This window comes from Ascaphus truei, chromosome 3 (assembly GCF_040206685.1).
Source record: "Ascaphus truei isolate aAscTru1 chromosome 3, aAscTru1.hap1, whole genome shotgun sequence".
Classification (NCBI taxonomy): Eukaryota; Metazoa; Chordata; class Amphibia; order Anura; family Ascaphidae; genus Ascaphus; species Ascaphus truei.
The window spans coordinates 337,990,494-338,017,446 of NC_134485.1; the positions used below are offsets into that span (position 1 = coordinate 337,990,494).

General features: G+C 41.2%; 1 protein-coding gene across 1 annotated transcript in view; it reads left to right on the forward strand.

The window, feature by feature from the left end:
- Positions 1–25,060, forward strand: part of LOC142491111 (uncharacterized) — a 36,802-nt gene extending 11,742 nt beyond the window's left edge. The window contains exons 2-4 of the mRNA XM_075593414.1: positions 10,054–10,176; positions 11,774–12,294; positions 23,838–25,060. Coding sequence (XP_075449529.1) covers positions 10,065–10,176; positions 11,774–12,294; positions 23,838–24,011 — 807 coding nt within the window. The 5' untranslated portion in view covers positions 10,054–10,064 and the 3' untranslated portion in view covers positions 24,012–25,060. The remainder of the gene's footprint in view (positions 1–10,053; positions 10,177–11,773; positions 12,295–23,837) is intronic.
- Positions 25,061–26,953: the final 1,893 nt, after the last annotated feature.

A 26,953-nucleotide genomic window follows, 5' to 3' on the forward strand; every position in this document is an offset into this window, starting at 1 on the left:
ACAGGATTGCCTTTACATAGGCACAATTCTTTCTGTGGTCCAAAAATCAAAAGAATAAAATAAGATAGAAATGGTTTCATTTATAGTACTCTTGAGTACAATTAAAACCTGATATAATAAACATTATTTAATTACATATAAAAATAAAAACAAGTAATAAACTAAATTGTGTAGTCTGCTTTGTTTGGTATAAAAACCCTCTATTAGTAATATCTATTCAATCATATTTAAAAGTTATTCTTAGTAAAAATAAATCTCATTAGATAATAATGCCATACGATAAATATATGTAGTAAGGTGCATATTGGGAGGAAAAAGAGAAACAGAGAGAGGTTATCAGTTTCATTCGTACCATCATATCTATATAAAGAACGTTATATTATCAAAATCTTATTTAATTAAAAATTGGCAAGGTCAGGATTAGCTCTACTAGCTATATATTCTAAAATAATATTATATAAAGTATATATAATTGGTATAGTTTACGAAAAATTTAGGAAATATACTTAATATAATTTACATCTCTAAATTGTGGCCCTTGGGTCACCGTGGGCCACAATTGGGTCCCCACGATAGGCCCAAGGATGTCTGGGAGCCCCGGGTCAGACCCACAGGTGTCTGCGGGGCCTCGGGTGGTTCCCACGGGGGTCTGGGGAACTCACGGGTGCTCACTACCTTTGCAGTTATTATCCGATAAGGTGTTTAAGGGGTTAATTGATATCTGAATGTAATTGCAATGTATTGGCTTTGTTTTCGCAATGTATTTTGTGGACAAGACAAGAATGTTGCTGGCGACGGAGACTTCTTCTTGATGAGGTCAGTAGCACTTTATTATTTATTTGAATATGCTAGTTAATGTTTTTAATAATGGGCAATTAATCTATTATCCATATCTGGATAATAGTTATTTTGCAAAAGCAAACATATAATCAAGAGATTATAAACAGCCCCCTATAGTTGCACTCAAAATAGGTGACAAATGGGTATATTGTCAACTGATAGATAGCTAGATATAAGCCAAATCCAACATATAGGATATATAACTAAAGGGTCACACTCAAATAGAAAATAATAAAGACATTAATGGTAATACTATAAAATTCGACGAAACACAATAAAAATGCACTACAGGTGCATATATAAAATCCCCTAATGTGTGTGGTAACGGTAAATAGATGGTCAATTGATTAAACCATGAGATGAAGCTAATAGCTAGTCCAAAGCTAGATACCGACTCCTCCCCCTTGAGAAAGCGCGCGGTGACGCGTGAAACGTACGTCGGGGTACGCCGTGACATCATCACGTTGACGTATGCGCGGCTTGTGGTTTTGAGGAATGGTAACTCCTACCTGCTCACGGAGCTCCTAGGCTGCTTTAAGGAACACCAGGTCGTATGATACATACTGGATCGTTCGTTGCATACATTCTGTGTGGGGTTTTTTGCCACTGCGTACCACGTGGTGAGCGCTACTACACTGTATTATTCCACAGATACCCATCATTAGGGTAAACACTTAGGTTACTTATTCCTTGTGTACACGGAGGGATATTTGATTACATCAAAGTGTGTATAGTGGTTATTATTCACACACTGCCTATCCCTATACTCTTTTGCAAATATATACTTACTGTTTGCATTTATTGTGTATGCAACATAGCAGCTGTTGATCTAGCTTTGGACTAGCTAGTAGCTTCATCTCGTGGTTTAATCAATTGACCATCTATTTACCGTTACCACACACATTAGGGGATTTTATTTATGCACCTGTAGTGCATTTTTATTGTGTTTCGTCGAATTTTATAGTATTACCATTAAAGTCTTTATTATTTTCTATTTGAGTGTGACCCTTTAGTTATATATCCTATATGTTAGATTTGGCTTATATCTAGCTATCTATCAGTTGACAATATACCCATTTGTCACCTATTTTGAGTGCAACTATAGGGGGCTGTTTATAATCTCTTGATTATATGTTTGCTTTTGTACGATTATTTCTCCCTTGCACCAGGTAGATTATGTGTTCTTTTTTGTATGTCTGGCGTAGCGACGTGCCTTGTGTGTATTTATAATAGTTATTTTGCACATTATTGTACTGTAGGTGTTGGGGGGGGGGGGGGTGTATGTATTGAATGTATAGGCCAGGTTTATTTGTTTAAAATTCAGGGTTGGTTCCGTGGTTCCGCGTGAGACCTCTGGAGACCACCTGTGGTTTTCTCGGGTATCTCACGGGTATCAGGCTGGTGGTTCCACGGGTGACACATGCGGGGATGAAGCGGTGGCCTCACATCTGTGGGGGCACTGCGGACCCGTAGTCTGTGGGGATGAAGCTGTGTGGTCACACTTCTGTGGGGGCACCGCGGACCCATTGTGAGCACACGTGAGTTCCCCAGACCCCCGTGGGAATCACCCAAGGCCCCGCAGACACCTGTGGGTCTGACCCGGGGCTCCCAGACATCCTTGGGCCTACCGTGGGGACCCAATTGTGACCCAAAGAGACCACCTGGGGGCCATGGTGCTGGCGGGACCCACCAGCAGGCCTCCAGAACCTGTTTGAAAAGGGCTGCTGGTACCCTGTAGGTCTGTCACGTGCCCCGCCAGCCCACCGGGGACACTCGTGGGGCTGCGTTATGAACCCTGTTTGTAAAAGGATAAATCTTGTATTTATGGGGGGGCACAGGGGGTGGGTAATGTATTTAATAAATATAATGATGTTTATTGTGGGTCACTGTTTAGTTTTTTTTGTGGGTACTGGGGGTGGGGTGGGGGGTTCCCCAACGGTATGTGGGTAGTGGGTGAGGGGGGTTAGGCTTCATGGGGTGAGGGGTTAGTGTGGGAGGGTATGTAGGCGTCCCGAGTGGTGGGTGAGGGTGGGTTAACCCCTTAATGACTGTAGCGGTTAATAACCGCTATGGTGATTAAGGGGTTAGGGGACATTACTTTGGATGTTTTAATTTTTGTGTCTGTTTTGCAGAAGCGGAGGGGCCATGGCCAGAATGGGGGGGTAACGGTATGTGGGTAGTGAGTGAGGGTGGTTAGACCTCACAGTATGGACATCGGGTCCTCCCCCCTCCCCACATTTACATAAACTGCACTCACAGCAACACAGGCAGGGAGATTTAACAGAGACATTAGGGGGAGGGGGCTTTACACAGATCACAGTCACGGAGGTGGGGTTATAACCCACTCCCCCTCCCCACATTTACATAAACTGCACTCACAGCAACACAGGCAGGGAGATTTAAGAGACACATTAGGGGAAGGGGGCTTTATACAGATTACACTCAAGGCAGGGAGATTTAACAGAAACATTAGGGGGAGGGGGCTTTACACAGATTACACTCAAGGCATGGAGATTTAACAGAAACATTAGGGGGAGGGGGCCTTACACAGATTACACTCAAGGCAGGGAGATACAGGGGATGTACTGTACTGTATGTTGTTTATTGCAATGCTTTGCTTCAATGTGTGTACAGTATAATGTTTTTTACAATTAGATAGATGTAATCCTTGGTACTGTAAGGGTTAGCCTTGGTTTTAAATTTTGTTTTCTGGTTGGTACTTATATATTGATTTTTGTTTACTTGATTGGTTAAAATAGTTTACTTGTTTGGAGGTACAGTATTTGTATTTAGCTTGCAATGATATTGTTCACATTCTTTTGCAGAATGTATATGATGCATAGATTTTATGCATCATAAATACAATGTAAATGCAATGTATTGATTGGAATGTGAGGTTTTTCATTGGCATTTGATGATTTAGATTTTAAGATCAGTTAGGATTATTAAAGGAAATTCATTTTAATGTAGTGTGTCTGTATGGAGAAGTGTTATTTGTAGTACAGTATGGTTTTGATAACCCTTCAACATTTATTTGTATATTGGTTCATCATGTGTGTGTGTATTTACTGTATATATATATGTGTATAGGGATTGTTGTTTTCAACAACCTTCACGACCGTAGCGGTATTAACTGCTACGGCCGTGAAGGGGTTAAGTGCACCCGCAACCCCCCCCGCAAGTCCTAAACTCACACCAAGGGCCAAATACCTCCTTCACCCACCCCTGCTACGCACAATAAAGCGGGCACGGTGGATTAACCCCTTCATTGCCTTAGCGGCTATCAGCTATGGTAATGAAGCAGCATTTTCTGTATTTTAATAATATTGTGCAGGAGCTTTGATTTGTGGCTCAGGGAACCCCCTGCTCACTGTATAATATTATTAAAAATACAGTCATGCTGCTTCGTTACCGTAGCACATTGCCGCAAAGGTAAGGAATGAGTGTTTATTTATATATGTGTTTTATTCATACTGTAGATGTGCAGGGGGTCTCCAGAGCTGAACCGCTGTGGTTTTAGGTCCGGGGACCCCCTGCTTCCCGATTTACACGCCCCTTTATGGGGTGCCAGTATCCCTCTGCTTGGTTTACATGCCGCGGTCACGTGATCGGGACCTTTAAATGCAGAGGGATACCGGCACCACATAAAGGGGGCTGTATCTCGGGAAGCAGGGTGTCCCCGGACCTGAAACCAATGCGGTTCAACTCCGGAGACTCCCTGCACATCTACACTATGAATAAAAATGTATTTTAAATAATTTTTAATGTGCCGATGTTTGTGCAGAGAGAGCAGCGGATCTCTCTCTGCTGCAAACACATCTCGCCCCCGCCGGCCTATAGTATCATTGATGTGCATATACAGTACTGTATGTGTACAGTACTGTATGTTAGGGGTTATAGGGGTTGTTGTTATACAGTATATATACAGTATATATATATACTGCATTACAATTCATGAATTTATGCCATCTGGCGGACACGCGAAGCATTGCAGCCTATTAAATCCTGAACCATTATCCATTAATACATCAACCGCGCGTCAGCTGGGCATGACCCCTGGCAGGGAACGCGGCATGATCCGGGTGAACGCGTCGCATTCCAGGAAAAAGCCAGGGACAAACCGGTGATTTGTTAGAATAAAGTGTGCCGCAACAGTATATTGTATTATCATTGCTTAGAGGATTTTGCTGCTCTATCGAGGACAGCCTGTATTTGGGCTAGAAGTGGTTATTTATTGAAGTGAGGTATGTGGTAATTTTAGGTGTTGTACCCCACTGTGGGATACTTATCCACAGACAGTCCTTTAACGTGTATCTATTATTTTGGAAAGTACATATACTTTTTTTATGTTTGGGAGCACCCGTTTTTACAGGAGTAAGGGAAGTACGTGGATCTGATTGATCTTAGGAAATGGGCCAGAAGAACGGGCTATGAGCCCCGAAACAGTGCCCTCCTTATTCCCCTGTTCCCCCCCTCTCCATCCCCTTGTCTACCCTTTCCGTGTCTCCCTTTCCTAGTGCATCCCCCCTTTTTTCCCCACTATATTTTGATGTGTTGTGCGATTTATGTTTCAAAGTACTGTATACTCCTGATGTGTTATTCAGCTTGAACATTACTAGGACTGATATGTGTGGATGTTTGCTTTGTATTACAGTATATTTGATATACTCCAAAACTCCAAAAGACTATTCATGGTCCCAAGGCTCAACAAAGTATCCGGACGTTCCTCCTTCTCCTTCCGTGCACCCCAAAACTGGAACAACCTACCAGAGACCCTCACATCCACCACCAGTTTAAGTTCTTTCAAATCTAAGGCTGTCTCACATTTTAATCTGGTCTGTAACTGTTTCATACGCTCATAATATATATTTTATTTAACTGTGCATGCAATGTCTTGTATATAATGTATACCTTGTTCATTTATGTAACTGTACTTGTAACCATGTATTATTTGTTTTTCTCTGTGCCCAGGACATACTTGAAAACGAGAGGTAACTCTCAATGTGTTACTTCCTGGTAAAATATTTTATAAATAAATAAATATTGTATATTTTAAAATCTAATTTTCTTGACAATTATTGTTGTAATTATACTGTCACTTTGGAGGGAATTTTTATCATGTTGCCAATGGCCTGATAAATATTTTTTATATACTGTATTTGTGATTGATCCAGCCTTATTTTTGCTTTCAAGCAGTGCACCACTTACTGTATTCCTTCCTCCACAGGATTCCACTTTCTGTGACCCCAGCTTTGTATACACAATTCAGGACCACGGTTCAGGTCGGTGATTTGATATGCTACCTCAGCCCTGTGGGCCCACTTCCTGTCTTGAGACGTGCAGTGTTACATTATGCTCTGGCAAAAACATGGATCCCACTGAGGTAGTGATGGTCGTGTCTACCCAAGGGCAACTTCTAGGCAACCCAGAGAAACGCCTCTATGATCAAGAACAACAACTGGCTCTAATATCCTCTTTTCTGCAAACCTTCACTGCAAGACTGGATACTCTCCAGGTGGCACCTAGTCCTGCAGCACCCACACTTGTGGCTCATCCAGCTCTTTCCAGAACCATGCTTACCGGTCCCCCTGAGCTATGGAGAAAGTCCTACTGGCTGCAGGGGATTTTTTAAAAGAGTGTTCTATCCAGTTTGAGCTCCACCTATCCATATTTTCTTCCCACCGGGCAGGGTAGCACAGGGTTTATCATCACTGAGGCTCCGATTTGAGAAAGAGATGCTCCCCTGATAAATGAGTCTACAGCCTTAATCCAGGCTTTTCCTAAAGGTCTTCAATGCTCAAAGGCGGGTATCCTCCGCTTCTACTCAGCTTCTCCAGATTTGTCAGGTTACACGCACCATAGAGAAATATGACATTGAATTTTGCACCCTAGCTGCCGAGACGGGTTGGAATAACCAAGATCTAGGGGATGTCTTCTGGCGGTGCCTATAAAGGATGAGCTGAAATTTAAAGATGTTCAATCCAATTTGGAGGATCTCATTGCTCTGTGTATACATATAGATCTGCGAAATCATGAACACCAAGCTGAGGAAAGACCTTGCAGAAGTTTCACAATCCCTCCCTTGCCCGACTTCCTTGCACCCCCGATGGAAGTTTCAGTGGAAGAAGAACACATGCAGTTGGCTGGTACAAGGTTGTCCGAAGGGAAGACGTACCTATGGTCTCTGCCTATCCTGTGAGGGTAGTGGACATTTTGCCCAGCGTTGTCCTGATAAGCTGGGAAAACTCCAGTACCTAGATAGTGGTGGAGAATCCGTTTTAGGCATTTTGGTTATTTCTCCTCCAGGGTCCTATCAACAGCTTCTGATTCCTGTCAATTTTCGTGGGGAACTTCGCCAATGCATGCACAGGCCTTTTTGGATTTGGGTGCTGCAGGCAACTTTATTGATGAGTCCTTCACAGCAATTTATGCCATCCCTTTACATCCCTAAAGAATTCCCATAGCACTGGAAGCCATTGATGAAAGACCTCATAGTCCCAGCACGATTACTCTAGAAATATTCCCGATGTTCATCACTGTAGGTGACCAGGAGTCCCTCATCTTTGACATCATTTGCTCTCCAAGTTGTCCAATTTTATTGGGTTTCCCGTAATTACAGCAACATAACACCAGTATTGATTGGGTCACAGGTCAGGTGACAGCATGGGGAAACCCCTGCTCTGGGACCTGTATCCCAGGTCCTCACCCAATGTCAGATGTTCTCCACTCTTCCAACATTTCAGGTCCAAAGAATATGTAGACAGATGACTTGTTCAGGCAATTCTCCATGAAAGAGACTTGAGTAACCGATAAAGGTCCCATCATGGTCCCTTCCTGTCTCCTTTTGAAGAGAGTTCTGTGAGCACAGTCGGAATTTCCTGCTCAGGCATCTTTACCTCCTTTGAAACTCTATGTGCCTTCTCTCCTTCGTAAAGAGGTTCTAGGTTCACGTGCAGCAGCCAGAGTAAAGAAGATGTCTGAATATTTATCACACATCTTCTGGTGGCTGTAGATTCATAGAGATGTCAATGATTTTGTAGTCACTTTTGCTACTTGTGCCCAATCCAAGGTGTCCAGATCCCTTCCTACCAGCATGAGAATATCTCCCATTTTTCATGTCTCTCTCCTTACGCCCTACAGTACAACAAATATTTTTGTTCCTCTCCCTTCCCTCCCAGTCCTGTCATGGTGGAGGTCAGGAGGAATTTGAAGTTTAACGCCTGTTGACTCCGAGATCTCTCATGGCACGCTCCAGTACTTGGTGGATTGGAGGGAGTATGGTCCCAAGGAAAGATTTGGGGTGAATTCCAAGGACATCTACTCCCCTTCTATGGTCTGGGTTTTTCACAGAAATTTTCCCCTCAAGCCAGCCTTGAATCACCTGGAGGTTGCTCCTGAAGGGGGAGGGGGGATTACTATGAGGCTTAAGCGTGGTCAGTACCCACACTGAATCTCCGATGACCATTTTGCTTCCTGGTAAATATGTTTTCACTTCTGCCCACACTGAGGTGTTAGTGGCCATATTGGTTACTGGCATCATGTCTATAAAAGGCAGGACGTCCAACAAGTGGCCAGAGCATTTTTCCATGTTTGTTCCTGGTATTCTCCAGCTTGTTCCTGTGTGTTTGCCTGCAGCCTTGACCCCAGCCTGTGACCTCAACTCTGATCCTTTGCCACCTGCCTTGACCTCAGCCTGTGACCCGACTGCACCTTTGTGGCCTGTCTTAATCCTAGTCTGTGACCCCGACTTCACTATACTGTACTCAATTCAGGATTCTGTCTCATGGTTCAAGTCAGTGATTTGATATTCTACCTCAGCACTGCGGGTTCGCTTCCTCTTTTGAGATGAGCAGCGTTACACCTGATCTGGATTATCACAGATTAATGAATACCCCAATTACTTGAAGGGACAGATTCACTAAGCGTTAATGCAGGGTATTACACCATAATCCGGTGTTACAGTAACTGCCATTGACTGGAATAACAGTTAACACCAGTTTGGTGTGCAATACCCTGAATCAATGAATCTCACCCTAAGATTGATATCTGAAACAACAGGGTGCTGAGTGGCGAGATGGGCCAATCTGCCCAAATCTGTTTCCTGGATTTTCGCTGATGTAAACCCCAAAATCCGTTTTGGTATAAAATCTGCAAACGTATTTGGGCGGTTTCAATCCACGCGGATTTATCAAAAAACGCCATTGGATAGAACCTGTGTCCGGATTTGTAGAATGCATTCTACAAATCTGTCTATGGGTTGCGGAATCAGCAGAGTGTGTTGGTAATAATAATACAAAATCCGCAAAATGCAAATCGCCTTTTTCAGATTGATTCACCGAAATCCACGGACCAAAAGAACTGGACAATCCGCTACGGATTCAAATCCGCCCCAAAAATGTGCATCTCTATTTAGTGGGACCTCCAATGGGGATCAGGTAGCTACCGCATAACTGGTCTGTTAGTGTGATCTGGATCACCTATCGGTAGCCCAGGTGAGATCTGCGTGCAAAAGAGTTCTGTATTTTATCAGAACAATAATGTAATGTATAATTCATTACAGGTATGAATCTACTTAGATTTATGTTGGGTAGATCATACTACACACATTCCTTTCTTTAGTATTTCTTTTGTCACAAGGGGATTTTATCGGTACTACTGGTTGGCTGTTGTAGCAGGTCAATAGTTGCCCAATGAGTTGACACTAGGACAGTTCTACTTTAAACTGTAAAACTACTGTAATTATCTGATACTAAATTCTTGCAATGCATAAAAACTAAGCATTATGAAGTGAAGAGTTTAATTAAAAAAAAGCATGAGATATTAATCCAAGAAGCAACTGAGCTGCATTTCCCAGAAGGTTTTGTATTATATTTCAATTTGCTTATATTTAGCAAATGTATACAGTATATTCACTGTGAAACCACTGTCAATACCCACATTTGTGTGAAGTCACTTGTACTTATTTTTTTGTGCACAAGAAGCAACAGATGTTACCTTCTTGTACGGTTAAAGTGTTAGTGTAGGCCAGGGTTCTCGGTCAACCATCCAATACAGTATCTTATTGAAATGCAAATCATGTGCATTCACCTGCATGTCGATGTATTGATTATTGCTAAAATATGGTCCCCAAGAGTTTGGGCACCATTGGTACAGAATAGTGAATAAGTAGTTTTCAAAGGTTGTTTTGAATGATTTAATGTCACTCTTCCTCAGGTAACTTGACAATGGAAGAAGCCTTCTTACTGCTTTACCAAGAATTCCAGAGGTTGCAAGCCATATGTATAAAGCAGGCTGAACTTCTCCAGAAGTTGCTTTCAAAAAAAGGAATTGCCAAAGGTAAGTCAGTGTAATTAAAATTAAACTGTAGAGTAACAAGTTACTTAAAATATTTCTGGCAACATATTTTTTGCAGTCTTTGTGCTTTAGCTCTAGATTTAAAGTCCTTTCTCGGACCCACATGAAGTACCCTCTCTTCCACAGCTCCTCTGTATGGCGCTGTCAAGGGAAGGAGGAAACTTTAGATTCATTTCTGAATTGTGCCTTTCAGGGTCCCTTTTAAATAGAAAACCAGAAGAGTCAAAAGTTTGCTCTAAGACAGGATTGCGGAATTGTTTGTCTGCTATGTCAGACTTCACATTTACCAGAGATGGACACTGTTCTGCCCAAGCCAACTCATTTACCAAAATATATAGAGTTTGATAAATTACTTCAATCCACTTAACTTAATGTGAAAGATCAGAGGTGTTAATTAAGAATGTCAATTGTGAAAAAGAATAAAATAAGAAAAGGCACTTGAAGGTAATTGAAGGTAATTTAACGATTTTCACCCAAAATATTACACAAAAAGCATAGAACCTTAATTAAGGTTGGGCAGGTTCGCGAGTTTGAAATCTGAACTTCACGAATTTGGATGTCTGTGTCAAACCCGGAAACACATTTTCAAATCTGGCCAAAACCTGAGAAAAGCTTATCCTCAAACTAATTTTTTTAAATAAAGTAAACTAACTTTGGGGTTTGCAGATGTAAAACCTGCGTAATATTGCACAAAACGAAAAATTTCCAAAAAATGTAAATTCTTGCTTATTTTATTTTTTGTACATAAATTTGACCAATTCAAAACCAAAACTAAACCCAAAACAAATTGAGTTCCTGCAAAACCAAAAACACCAAAAAATTGTCAGAACCAAAACATCGGGGAAAGTGTCCACCCTTAACTTTTATACTGTACGTGCAAATAAAAAAAAACTTTCATGTTGCATGTCTATGAAGGAATTTTAAACTGCTGCTTTAATTCACAAAAACAAGTTCACCAATCAGTATGCCAAAAGATCTTCAAGTTTTAAAGGAGTTACAGAAGTACTTCACTCTATCCTAATTTTATTTTCCCTTTATTTTACAATATTGTTCAGTCCACAATTGATTTTAACACTTACCTTTCTGTGAATTAGTACTGGCTCCAAATTACCACTTACTGTAAGCTGGTTTCATATTCCAATACTGGGGCAAAGGGGCAAAATATCATTTACATAAATCACTGCCCATTCACCAAAACAGAGAACTAGAACAATCATATTAAATCTGATAAATCTGAAGTGATTATTTATTATTCCCTATGATTTTTTTTTAACCAAACATTCATAACACCGATAATATCCTCACCATCAGCAGCTAGATGAACTTGTGATATCTCAGTGGTTTAGAGCTGGAGTACCTGGACATTTGCCTCAAGCACTGAAATGCTACGCACTTTAGGCATAATTACAGTATGTATCATATTATATAAATAGTAAAGTATATGGTTTATGCTATAGTATGTTATGTGTCCTGTACCCACAACCATTTTAAATACTGTAAGTGAAAAGTTATGTTTCTGCTTATTTATGCACCATGGTTCAAAATTGAATTTAAAATGATCCCACACTTATGACCATAGACATGCCTGTTTCGATGCCAATCCAATGCACTGATGCTGGAGATCCTACGTCTTCAGAAAGCCCTTTCATCAGGTTGCAGGAGAAGAAAGAACCCTTTACAGAGTCTTCAAAAACAACGGCAAATGAACTACTTTGCTCTGTTCCTGTAAAGACCAAAGAGAAATCCGATGTCCTATTGGATATTGATTTTATGTTCCCTCCAAGCACAGAAAACGACAGTTTCCTAGCCAGCGAGGCTGAGAAAGTGGATTTTGCGCTAGATCTTTCCCATCTGAACTTTAGCTTGGGCAAAAGGGGGAGCAACGCCGACCTTGACATGTTTATCAAAAACTATATGCCACAGTTTCCAAATGTGAACGTCAATTGGGACACAAAAAAACAACCAGTCGGTTCAGATCAGATCCTCAGCCTATCCAATTTATATGAAGACCCATGTTATCTGCAATCAAAGGATATTTCTCTTGGAGTATGTTTAGCACCAGAGAACAAGCATGCATTAGGAATAAGAGGACCAGCTCAGGTATGAAGATGCTACAATTGTTGTCAGTGGCAGATTTCCCATTAGGCCCGATAGGCCTGGGCCTAGGACAGAAACATTTTGTGGTGGCATACATCGGCACTTACCATCTGCACATGCGTGATCGGCTCTTGCCACCCGCACATGCACATAAGCGGCTGGTAAGTTCTGATCGCGCGTATGCGGCCAGCAAGCACCGATTGAGCATGTGCTCAAGTGGCTAGCAATGGCCGGCTGCACTGTGCGATCAGCACTTACCAGCTGCTTGTGCGCATGCAACGGGATGGCATGGCATCTAATGATGCTGGAGGAGGAGGGCGGCATCTTTTAGAATCTGAACTGATAGTTGTGTATGCCTAGACGACAATGAAATTTTAGATGGGGCTTTTTTGAATTTCATTGGTTTGACCTTTCTTTTTCCCACATTAGTATACGGAAGGCTGCGGCCCATACAAAGAGATCCGTGTGTTGCAGTTAGATAAAGAGAATGAGAAGGAAGGGGAAGAATAGATAGAGGGACTTAAAGGCAATTGATTATCCGGCTGCAGCAGGACAGGCAGAAAGTCTGAACTGAAGTTACTACTCTCCGTACACAATAAAACAAGCTTTAGCCTTCCATTTGTTGTGTGTACTTACAGATTTAGCCAGACTAACTTCCCCCTGACCGGTAAATGCCATGGGAACCTGAACGTGGCATTCCCCAGCAGCGGGAGAAAATCTGCGGGTAGACCCATAAGCAGACATTGACTGCTTGTGGCTCTCACCTTCCCTGGAGCTGGGGCTTTGAAGATGGCTACATCTATACGCAAGTCAACATCAACAATTTGGTTGCACTAAATTGAATTATATAGCGTATAATTTTGCGCACATTAGTATATGTAGGGTTCTGTATTTAATCCCCAAACATTTTTCGACAATGCACAGCAGTATGGAAGAAAGCAAATGCTGGACTCTGACAGTGCCTGGGCTGGGGAGGGCTTACATGGCACTGACTGGCATTTCTAAGTGCCTTATAGTAAAGGGTAGCACAGCTTGGCAGGGAAAACCTTTAACCTATGGAGAGTGAGATTGTACAGTACCAAAAGAATGTTGCTCGCCACCCACTTTTTTGTCATATTTGTGACACTGAGGAAGGTTGGCTGTAGACATGAGCGAGGTGTAACTGTAGCGGGGACAGGCCAAAATATGAATCTGAATAGCAGCTCAAACACATGACAAATACATGTCTTCCTAATGTCAAAAAGATCAGTCAAATGTGTTACATACCTAACTGCAAGACAAAAATTTGTCATAATACTGCATTTACTTGTAGTCGCTGAAGCACAACCACAATGCTTTATATACCGTACTTTGCCCCGGTAGCATCTAATTAACCTTAAAATTTATTTTACGGAACCAATCTGTGATCCACTTTATGCTCAAAGTCTTGCTGAAAGAAATACATTTTTTGAATGGCAAATAACTACCATATTTATAAACAACCATAAATAAATCATTTAAAAAAAGGCTCTTTCACTGGGCAGAAAAATACTTTCATTTAAACGTTTTGTGTTGATTTGTTTTTATTTTCTATCACATACGATTCAAATTTGATATTAATATGCGTCATCCACAGTCTGTTTTGAGATTTCTAATTATAGTGGTAGAGAAGAGTTGAAAAACTGGTGGGAGCATTATTGCAAATCAAAATATGCTACTAAATGGCATCTTTTTTGTTAGAGCCGTATTTTACCACTTTGTTTTTTGTTGTTGCTGGAAAACTGTAACACAGCATTTGATTAGAAGACTTTTTTTTTTTTACCGAATATTAAATGAATGTGCTTGTATGGCTGAAAATATGTTTGAAAGTATATCAGTAAATGCGGAAATGTGGGTTTGTTCCTCTCATATTCCACTTGGCAGCTGGAGATTTTCATAATGCAAAGTGTGTGGTTTCCTGCTTTTGGTTTATTTTTGTACCATAAAGGCAAACTGGCAGATTCAAGGAGGCCGTCTACTGATTGCTTGTTAAAGTATATTACCTCCCTCTTTTACAGTGCTTAACCAGCATCTCTCTATATAATAGCAGGATTCCCATACCATTCATATTATAATTATCTTAATAATATTGGTCCTTTATTAGTATCTTGAGCTGCAGTATATGCCTAGGTAAGGTGGTTACATATAAATTAAAATAGTCCCTCAATAATACTGTAGGTACTGTTATACACTTTTTAGTCCATCTAAAAGAATAGATTTGTAAGACAAGTTTTTGAGAGAAATGCTCTCTGCCTCAGAACAAGAAGGGAACACTGCTCTTAAAAGATTGTTTTAAAAATATATCGTCAGTGAAAAAAGGAAAATTTGAATATTGAACTGCCCATTCATTTTTACACAATTGCAGTTGAACTGACAGCTATCAGAATCTACACTGTTTAGTAATGGTCCTAAATTTGCATCTAAATATACATGCTTATTGAGAATACGTAGACAAGCAGATAGGACAACGACAGGGGGGGGGGGGGAGGAGGGGGAGGAGGGAAACAAGGATAACTGTCCCAGGCTAGATGGTGGAGGGGGGGCTTACCCGTGCTAAACTATCTCATGGCACGCTAACCCCCCCAGCACAGCAACATCTGGTGGCACCTCCTCTTCTCACCTGCTCTACAACACAAAGAGCCCTGGTCAGGACTTCAGTCTACATAGTAATGCAGTAATATTACATCATTAAACACTTCCCCCATGCGATATTGGGAGAAGCATATGCAGATGACAGTCATGCTCGCTTCTTAAAGCTCCAGTTCAAGCAATATACTACATGTGTTTTTTTTATTTAATAAAGCAGTTCTGTACTATGAGAAAATACTTGTAGCATTTAAAATTTTTTTTTTTTTTTAATGTTTCTAATGGAGGAAGCATTTTTGTTTCCATAGAAACCATTTACAAAGTCACAACCCCTTCCCCTGCTGGCTTTTGAGCCCCGTCCTCTCTCTAGCAGTGCACCAATTGTATCTAGTAACTGCCTGGTCACATGATCTTCCACACAGAACTTTGCATTGTGGGTAATGTAGTCCAGCAATAACGGAATGAAATAATCCGAGCAAGGCGATCGATTACAGGAGAACGGATCGATCGGCAACTTACTTAATCACTTGTCAGTGTGTAGATTGTATTAATGCACATATTGAATGGACATTTTTTTTTTAAAACGGAAGCTTGAACTGCTGCTTTAACCATGTTAGGTATTTACTCCCACAATAGAAATACAATAAAAACATACATTTGAGTGAATTCTTTATTAGTATATATTTGTTAACATATTGATATTATAAACAGAGTTGCAGACATGTCTATGTGGTAAAAAAAATATGAAATAATTACAGATAATATTAAATAATAATCAGAAATACCAAAATGTTAAAAGCAATACACATGAATGTTGCAAAGGGGAGTAAAAGCCTAAAATCATATGGGAAATACCTTGATCAATAAAACAGCTCTAAGGCCCAGAACCACACAAGGGTACAGAGCTTTAGCACTTCTTTACTCCTATTCATATGAATAGGAGCTAAGGTGTGCTAATGCTTTTGTGTATCTTGGCCTAAGTTTCCAGGTGCTATATATTTGCATAACTCATGTAGATGTATTTTGTGTTTTTAATAGCAATGTTGTTAAAAGTTTAATTAGCTGTATTGGTCCAGGTAGATTTATAGTAAAATGTATCACCGTTGATATCAACAAAAGAAGTATTCATAGAATAAATTATAGTGTATGGTACAGTACATACAAAGAAGAGACCTATGAGGTCTCAAACACTGTAATTCATAATTTAATCTGAGCAGAATTCGTAAATTGGTCCATTAAAAGATATTTCATTCTAAGACAAATCTATTCAGCAGCAAGAAAGAAAACCAATATAAATGTATATGATTCCATCATGTCTAATGTTCTAGTGAGGGGATCCATAAAGATTGTGTGAATACAGTATGTTGTTTTTAATCATAGGCTTTTCAATTAGACACATATGTTGTTGATTGCTTTAGCAGATAACATATGGGTCAACAATAAATGTTCTCACTATAAACATCTGTGACTGGATTACCAAGCAGAATGACAAAAGGGTCAAAAGGCATCTTAATATCGGTTATCTTAATTATATGTGCAAGTACCATTGTCCAGAAAGGGACAATGTGTGATCAGTATTATATGAAAGATGTGACAAGCAAACCGTCTGTCCACAACCTCTCATGCATAGATATATGTTGGAATACATAACTTTTAGCCAGGGCCGCTGACAGGGAGGGACAGAAGGAACAGGGGTCCCGGACCCGGTAGCTGGGTGGGCCCGGCAGCGAGCGCTGCAAGTTGGGCCCGATGTCTGGCCAAGCCTGGCTGCTGGCCGCCTCGCGGCCGGGCCCCAGCTGTCCCTCAGCTGCAGCTTGCAGGCCTCTATCGCTCTGTCTGTCTGAGCTTCCGATGCTGCTGCGTCAGTGCACCGGAAGTAAGCATGACCCAGCTTCCGACGCACATGAGCGCAGACGACAGAAGCTCGGCATGGGACAGAGGCCTGCAGCCGGGGCTCAGTCGCGAGAATACCGGCAGCTGGGATTGGCCAGAGGTCGGGCCTAACTTGCAGCACCGGCTATTGAGGGGGGGCCTTTTTGTATGTAGAGGGTGGTTGGGGGTCTTTTTATATGTATTGGGGGGGGGGGGGGGTGAGGGGTCTTTTTAATATGTATTTGGGAGTGGGAGTCTTTTAATATGCATTGGGGGGGTGGGAGTCTTTTAATATGTATTTGGGAGTGGGAGTCTTTTAATATGTATTTGGGAGTGGGAGTCTTTTAATATGTATTTGGGAGTAGGAGTCTTTTAATATGTATTTGGGAGTGGGAGTCTTTTAATATGTATTTGGGAGTGGGAGTCTTTTAATATGTATTTGGGAGTGGGAGTCTTTTAATATGCATTGGGGGGGTGGGAGTCTTTTAATATGTATTTGGGAGTGGGAGTCTTTTAATATGTATTTGGGAGTAGGAGTCTTTTAATATGTATTTGGGAGTAGGAGTCTTTTAATATGTATTTGGGAGTGGGAGTCTTTTAATATGTATTTGGGAGTGGGAGTCTTTTAATATGTATTTGGGAGTGGGAGTCTTTTAATATGTATTTGGGAGTAGGAGTCTTTTAATATGTATTTGGGAGTAGGAGTCTTTTAATATGTATTTGGGAGTGGGAGTCTTTTAATATGTATTTGGGAGTGGGAGTCTTTTAATATGTATTTGGGAGTGGGAGTCTTTTAATATGTATTGGGGAGGGGGGCCTTTTTAATATGCATTGGGGGGTGGGAGTCTTTTTAATATGTATTGGGGTGGGGGGTCTTTTTAATATGCACTGGGGGGGTGGGAGTCTTTTTAATATGCATGGGGGGGGGTGGAAGTCTTTTAAATATGCATTGGAGGTTGGGGGTCTTTTTAATATGCATTGGGGGGCCGGGGGTGTATTTTGTAATATGCATCGGGGGTGGCGTGTATTTTTTAATATGCATTTGGGGGTCGGGTGTATTTTTTAATATGCATTGGGGGTGGGAGTGTATTTTTTAATATGTATTGGGGGTGTAGGGTGTACTTCGTAATGTATTGGGGGTGAGGGGTGTATTGTTATTATGTGTGGGGGGTGCGTGTATTTTTATTATGTATTGGGGGTGTTATGTGTATTTAGGGGGTGAGGTTTTTGCTATGTATTTTGTGGGGGGGAATGAGTGAGAGTGGGATAATTTACAGAATGTGGGTTGAGTGAGAGGAGAGGGGGGGGAGTGGGTGAGGAAAAGAGGGAGTAAGAGTGTATGTGTGAGACGCAGGGGAGAGAAATACATGTGAGGTGAGAGGGGGGTGAGTGAGGAAAAGAGGGCATGAGACAGAGGGGAGAGAAATACATGGGAAGAGGATGGGAAATAGAGGGGGCTCAGGGGGGGGGGCTCACAATACTGCCAAAGTGGGGGGGGGGGGGGTGCCAAGGGGGAAGGGGGGGCAGACGTAACTCTAGTCCTGGACCCTGGGAAGTCTGTCAGCGGCCCTGCTTTTAGCCATGGAGAAGTAATGTGCAATGTTTTTAAGCATTGACCCTAGTTTCAGAATTTGATGTAGGTTGCAGGTTTTGATAGCTTTTAGGGAACCAACATTTTTCATAGAGGAAAATATAGTATTCAGAGCTTTTGAAACCTCACAGATTTCTTCTTCAAGTGTACACTACAGCATGTTCAGACTTTTATGTGAATAGGGAAGTTTTAATTAGCTAAGTGGCAAACATTCTGTTAACATTCTACAACCAGTGCCTGATCAAGTTCCCTGCCCTGTGGAACAGTATGGTTAAATAAATATATTATAGTTAACAGGATGCCTAATGGAAAAGGCCTTTTAATCTGAGTGTCCTTTGTGGCACATGCACTGAAGGGGAATAGTTAATTGTAGCCATATAGGAGGAAGCCAAAAAAAAAAAAAAATGGGTCTGATGCACTTTCATTATGGATGATGAACTTTTACAGAGAGAATCCCAAATTTCTTTTTAAAAATGTTTAAGTTTATTTTAATATATTCAGCATTTGATTACCTTTTGAAAATGAATTACCTAAGCTGTCAATCGATTAGTTCTCCTGTGATCGATCAGCAAAATCCTGTTTCCCAGGGCTCACTAAATGGCCGCCTTTCAGTTTCAAATCAATTCTTCCGTCAGTGTAACTCAGCAGTTACAATGTGTCCTTATATTACTACGGTAACATTATCTGTTGTTACAATTTAAAGCTCAAATTGCTGGGAATATTGGCAACACATCACCAACAGGAAAGTGTTGCAAAGATCTTGCACTGCTAAGTGTGCTAACACCTGCTATAAAAGTCAAAAGATGCTCAGTATATTAAAAGAAATAAAAAATGGCATTAAGAGAGGAATTTTAAATACAGTAAAATAAAAATGTAGTTAGTATTATCTTTTACTACAGAACTGATTTTATATATATAATATATATATATATATATATATATATATATATATATATATATATATATATATATATATATATATGCAAATATAACTGTATGCTCATCTGCATGTCTTAGGCAGGTCTGCAACCCCGCCTTTCCCCATTATCACCCAGCATACAGCACTTCCACTGCAGCAAGGGATTCTGGGAAATGACATGCAAATGAGCACACAGTGTCACTTTTTGCCTCAATAACCATTTTTAACATGGTTCCCTATAGGCTTAAGCTTGCTGCATGGTCACAGCTTTGAGCACAGCCAGGGTTAAGGTGCATACCCAGAAAAACACCCACAGACAGCTGTTTCGACCTTGATGGGTATGCACCTTAACCCTGGCTGTGCTCAAAGCTGTGACCATGCAACAAGCTTAAGCCTATAGGGAACCATGTTAAAAATGGTTATTGAGGCAAAAAGTGACACTGTGTGCTCATTTGCCTGTCATTTCCCAGAATCCCTTGCTGCAGTGGAAGTGCTGTATGCTGGGTGATAATGGGGAAAGGTGGGGTTGCAGACCTGCCTAAGACATGCAGATGAGCATACAGCTATATTTGCATATATATATATATATATATATATATATATATATATATATATATATATATATATATATATATATATATATATATATATATACTGTACAGTGGTCGACAAATCACCAAAAAATCTACTCGCCAAACAAAAAAATCTACTCGCCACCTAGTACCACACGTGTGCTGCTTGGGCCAATAGGAGCTCGCCACGATGTTAAATCCACTCGCCCAGGGCGTGTAAATGGTTTAGGTATAGGTTTGTCGAACACTGTATATATATATATATATATATATATATATATATATATATATATATATATATATATATATATATATATATATACACAGTATATATATATATATATATATATATATATATATATATATATATATATATATATATATATATACACAGTATATATAACAATAGCAAGAATGTTCAGGGCACTCAAAGGGAAAAAGTAAAAGGAAAAACTTATCTGATCAGTCGTGGTGCTCACAGTGCGGCCAGGATCACCACCCAGCAACAAAAAATAGATAAATACCCAATATGAAAGAATCTGGAGCACTAACAAATTAAAAAAATACACAATTTAATGAAGTAACACAGGCATCAGGGGGTAATCACAGAAAAAAGAAGCAACGTTTCGGAACTTACGCTGAGCATGAGAAAGGACCGTAAGGTCCGAAACGCTGCTTCTTTTTTCTGTGATTACCCCCTGATGCCTGTGTTACTTCATTAAATTGTATTTTTTGAATTTGGGAGTGCTCCAGATTCTTTGATATTGGGTATACAATATATATACATACATACATACATACATACATACAATAAAGAAGATCACTTGTGAGCACATTCACATGTCTCAGACAGGTCTGCAACCCTGCCTTTCAACCCTTATCACCTAGCATACAGTACAGCAAGGGATTCTGGGAAATTACATGCAAATGAGCATGCAATGTGTCACTTTTTGTCTGAAAATCCATTACATGGAGCCCATATAAGCTAATGCTCGCTGTCAGGGCCGCCAACAGAAATCGTGGGGCCCAGGACAAACATTTTGAGCAGCCCCCCCACCCCCCCTGTGTCGGCGGTATTGCCTGCCACCCCCCACCCCCATTTCATACCTCACGAGCCCCCTCTCTCACCCCCCCATTTCACACCTCACGAGCCCCCTCTCTCCCCCCCCATTTCACACCTCACAAGCCCCATCTCTCCCCCCCTCTTCCTATGTATTTCTCTCCCTTCCATCTCACCCCTCTCACTCTCCCGCCTCGCATTTATTTCTCTCCCCTGCGTCTCACTCTTACTCACCTCTTTTCCTCACTCACCCCCTCTCTCCTCTCCCTCCGTCAAGTCAATTACCCAACACTCACTCATTTCTCCCCCCCACACAGAATTCCCCCACAAGATATATACCAAACATATATATAAATACACACACACACACACACACACACACACACACACACACACACACACACACACACACACACACACACACACACACACACACACACACACATATATACACACACAATACATATTAAAAATAAATAAGTCTAAAAAAAATACCCCAAATGCATCTAAAAAAAGAACCCAATACATCTACAAAAGACCCCAATACATCTGCAAAAGAGCCCAATCCATAAAAATAAAAAAAATACATATAAAAAAACAACCTTCCCCAATACATATAAAAATTCCCCAACCCATATAAAAAAATACCCCTAAGCCCCCCTTCCCCCCTCCCCCTCCCCCAGTGTATTAATATTATTAGGGCTGGCAAAATACTGTGAACTAGGCAGCCCTAATCTACGTGAATGTAAGTAATAATTCTAACACTAATAATAGTCATGGATAATACTACAAATAGCAATAATATTATATATTTAATATACTTGTATAAATCAGGTACTAATAAATAGTTACATAGTAATAATAGTAATGGTGATATAAATACTACAGGTCATTTGTAATAAGAGCCAGTTTCCCACTCCATCATAATAATAATAATAATAATAATAATAAATGTGTTCTCGCCCCCTCCTGTCTCCTTCCCTCTTTCCCCACCCAACTCCCTTCTCCTCTCCTAGTCCCTTTGCTTTGTACCCTTAATTTCCTATTTCCTCCCCTCACCTCCTCCTGTAAGGCCCCTCTCCTCCTTCACCAACTCCTGTAGGGTCCCTCTCCCCCCTCACCAACTCCTGTAGGGTCCCTGTCCCCCCTCACCAACTCCTGTAGAGTCCCTCTCCCCCCTCACCATCTCCTGTAGGGTCCCTTCCTTCTCCCCTCACCAACCCCTGTAGGGTTCCTTCCTCCCCCCCTCCCCAACTCCTGTAGGGTCCCTTCCTCCCCACTCACCAACTCCTGTAGGGTCCCTTCCTTCCCCCTCACCAACTCCTGTAGGGTTCCTTCCTCCCCCCCTCACCAACTCTTGTAGGGTCCCTTCCTCCCCCCTCACCAACTCCTGTAGGGTCCCTTCCTCCCCCTCACCAACTCCTGTAGGGTCCCTTCCTCCCCCTCACCAACTCCTGTAGGGTCCCTTCCTCCCCACTCACCAACTCCTGTAGGGCCCCTCTCCCCCTCTCCTGTAAGGCCCGTTTCCCCCCTCGCCAACTCCTGTAGGGCCCCTCTCCCCCTCACCAACTCCTGTAAAGCCCCTCTCCCACCTCACCAACTCCTGTAGGGCCTCTCTCCCCCCTCACCACCTCCTGCTCTCCTCCTCCAGGCAGCACATACAGCCTCTTCCCGTCGCGATCTCTGCGGAGCTGCCTGTTGCTTCCACTACCACACACTGCTTGTACCCCGAGTTCCACGCAGGTCACATAGTAAGGAGGTGAAAGTGCTACAAGCACGCGCGGAACGCTTGGCTGGCGGCCATTTTTTTCTGATTTTCTCTTTCTGAAACGGGGCCCGGCAGTGGCCGCGGGCGGCCAGGCCCCCTCACTCACGTGGCCCGAGACGCTAACACCGACAGACCCCCCCTGTTGGCGGCCCTGCTCGCTGTTAACACAGCTTTAAAAGCACAGCATGGGAATCAGATGCAAAGCCAGAGAAACCATTCACAGACATGTTTCAACCTTAATGGGTATCATCAGTTGGTTATACTGCTGGCTTTGCATTTTCAAGACTGTAGGGTTTACCATCACGTTTTAAGTTATGGTGGGTGAAAAAGGCAACAAGAAACCTCCACGTATTGCATATAGCAAATAAAAAGATCACTTGTGAGCACATTCACATGTCTTAGGCAGGTCTGCAACCCACCATAACTTAAAACGTATTTATAAACACACACGTGGGATATTGCATGGATAGCTACTTTAAATCTCTAGATCTGATTTTATGGTAGTGGACGCCTTGTTGCATGTGAGGGCTAGGAGCTCTTTCCTCTAAAGTGTCATTGACATTATGACTTACGGTATTGAAAGTTATTTTTAGTAATTGAAACCAAATCTGCATATACAGTTCATCCAATGGTTCCGTTTTTTGTTTGTCCGCTTTTAAAAAAATATTACTTTGATTCTGCATACCTCAGTATTTTATTACTGCAGTTGCATTAGTAAATAGTAAACTTACAAAATATGCTTATTTCATAGAAGAATAAGGTGGTGGCAAACGATGGTTTATTCAATACTTTATGTGGTATTACTTTCCTAAACAAACTTTGCACAGTTATATCACATATTGATCTTGAAAAAAAAGCTAATTTGTGTATAATAATGTGTTAGTACAGTACATGCCCAGATACCCCAAGGTCTTGCACCAATAGAAAGCTTAGATTCTTCTGAAAAATGGGTTATGATTTCAAGGACACACAAACAAAGAGAAATCAATAACGTGTTGCAAATTGTCAAAAAATAAATGGGGTGTAACTGTCTGCAGTAAAGAGAAGATTAAAGAACATTACAGTAAACCTAGTGATTCAGTCATGGTAATACTTGGCAACTATTGTACTGGGTGCATCAAAATCCAAACTCATGTTCATCTCTTTTCGTTTGTCCACAGTCTTCTTGGAGTCCGGGCTGCCTTTCTGAAGACTGCCCACTAGGCTGTCATGTGGATATGAACTCAGACGTCAGTCTAAGCTCACAGATATGTGACTTTTGCCAGGCTGTTTTTCCAGCTGGTGCCGCAACCAAAGGAGAATACCTCAGGCACATCACTGGCCATGTGGAATAAATATCAGCATGCAGTTATCAACAGTGTTCTCCATAATAGTTGCATATGGAACAAAGTAGGAGTATCACAGTGTCCAAGTCATTCAACAAGGAGTAACAGAAACCCCAACTTGCACTCAGGATTATTTTATGCTTAGAACATGCAAAAAGAAATCCAAACACAAAAGAGGAACAATAGGTCATACACAGTAGCTATCCATCACCTGAGATAGTTCAATGCTAGAGTTGCTGCCCTAAATAGCAGAGGTTGTGCATTCTGATCCTGTTCGGACTGATAAAGCACCCCCTTCCAAATGTGCCTTCGGCTAGTCAGTATAGGTCGTGTGGAAATCTTTTAGGAGGTGTGGGGTGTGACGTGTTTACATTTTACATTGCATATTTCATTAGCATACTGTATGTCCCAGGTATCTAAGGTGTGCTCTTCCTCACCAACCTATATTTCAGTGTCTGGAGAGAGCTACTGCCACGGTTAGGTATGACCTAAATAAAATCATGCTAAATCCCTGCATAGGCGCAATTTAGTGTACAGTATATACGGTACGATGTTAGGAGGAACGCCTCTTTTGCATATCATTTTAGCACTAACGGGCGGAGAAAAAATAACCATATTTTATTTAAGGAATAACACTGGGTTAACGTATTGGTATTTGCTTTAATACTTTGGAGTTATAATGAACCTAATGTTAATGTTAGGTTAATGTTAGGTTAAATAGGCCAACAAAGCTTTGTGGATCTGCCCCATAATCTGTGTGCGTATTCTGTGCAATCAATTAAAGTGCTTAGCGCATACACAATTTGAACTTTAATTAGAAGAAATATGGGACCTAGAAAAGGCAAAAATGGGCTGGTATACACTTTTTTAAAAAGAGAGGAAGAAAGGTTTGCAGCCCTAAAGAGAGCACAATTGAAAAGCACTTTGATTGCACAGCGTAAGCAAGTGACACTTTCCAAAAGTAGGACCATAGATCTTTTGTTTGTGTAATATAAAATCAAAAACAATAAAGTCGATACCATTCTGTGGCTAACAAAATGCTTTTATTTGTGTAAGCTTTCGAGATACAATGATCTCTTCTTCGGCGATGTTACAATAGCTTAATCCATTGTAACACCGCTCGAAGATGAGATCATTGTATCTCACCAAGCTTGCACAAATAAAAGCATTTAGTTAGCCACAGAATGGTATAAACTATTTGTTTTTGGTTATTAAGCTCGGAAAACACGGTACAGATATCTCTACATCAATCTATCTGATTGATGTAGAGGTATCTGTACTGTGTAAGCCGAGCGTAATAATCAAAAATGAATAGACGATACCATTCTGTGGCTAACAAAATGCTTTTATTTGTGCGAGCTTTCGAGATACACTGATCTCTTCTTCTGGCGGTGTTACAATGAATAAAGCAAGGTTTAACTTAAAAACAGTGCATCTTGGAATGTATCTGTGACTGAAACCTATCCCTCCCACCTGTGCAGTATGCAATTTATGACCTGAGGTGTTAAATAGTCCCTGAATGTTAGTGATGTAAGAGTGTGTGTGTGTATGTAAATATAAATTTATACAGCGCTTTACAAAAGGTGTGTGTGGATTGGGAGTATATACCAATGGTGAGGGTAGGTGTGGAAATGTAAGAGGGCATTACTAAAAGTGTGTGTAGATACTATGTGTCCCTATTGGTATATAGGGGTGGAATAAACGAGTATTTGATGTATAAGTGACAGCTGTGTGTGCAATCACATAGCGCAGTATGTATAGACATGGCCTTAAGCACTCATGGGAAGAGAGTTCTCTTGTGTCAGTAGTGACTCATGAAACTTCGGTCTCGGTTTAAACCACCGCTAAGTGTCCCGAACAGATGAAAATACAAAAAGCTAGGTCCCCGGCGCTAATGAGTTAAAGTCAACAATACCATGATCCAAGATACAGTCCTTGATGGAAAAGACAGTCCTGGCAATGGGTGGATTAACCAATGCAATTCAGAGTGGCTTTGATGGTCTTCAGAATGGCCCCAGATGTTCTCTGCAATGAATAAAAAAGAGACACACCAATTGTGCAGTATATAAAGAACCACAGCCCCAACTGAGATGGAAATAACCCTAACTTACAAGATAATTTCTTGTACATTCAGGGGAGAGAATCTGTGCTGTGTCGCGTCCAACCTCAATATCCACGAACCCCACGTGGTTACAGTCGGATGGTTTCTCTTGTACTTGGTAGTGCCCTCAGGGATTCAGCATAGGCCTCCACAGCAAGCGTGTAGAGAAATGAATACAGCCTAGTGTAAAAACGTACTTACACTTTTATTACATAAAAATGAGGGAGGAGGAGCTTAGTATCCCACGTGTATGCCTCTCCACTGCTGTACCTTCCAGCGTTTGAGACTGACCCGCGCCGCTGACATCATCAATCGGCGAGTAGTGCACGACTGCGTGGGTCCCTTGTGCCAGCCGGACTGTAGCAGGTTGCGGACGGCATCCGTTGGTCACATTTTCTACCAATACAAATTGTAAGTGTTGGTAGTATGTTTGTTTTTATGTAATAAAAGTGTAAGTATGTTTTTACACTAGGCTGTATCTTGGATCATGGTATTGTGGACTTTAACTCATTAGCGCCTGGGACCTAGCTTTTTGTATTTTCATATGTTATGTTAGATTTGGAACTGTCTATTGTTTGCTGTCCCCTTAGCAGCTGTTTCACATATTTGTTATATCACGCACATTTTGTTTGATATTCATATCACATTAGCCTAATTGGATCAAGCGCTGATAGAGAGCGTTATTAGTTCATTTGAAGTGTCCCGAAGAGTTGCATAAATTTGTATTCATGCAACCGTCACTTTTGGTGTTCTAAGATTACCTTTGAGTATGGCCTCCTTCAGATATTCTTATGGTCAGAGTCAGAGAAATGTTCGCCGACAGGATTGTCTCTTGTTCCGCGTGTGATGC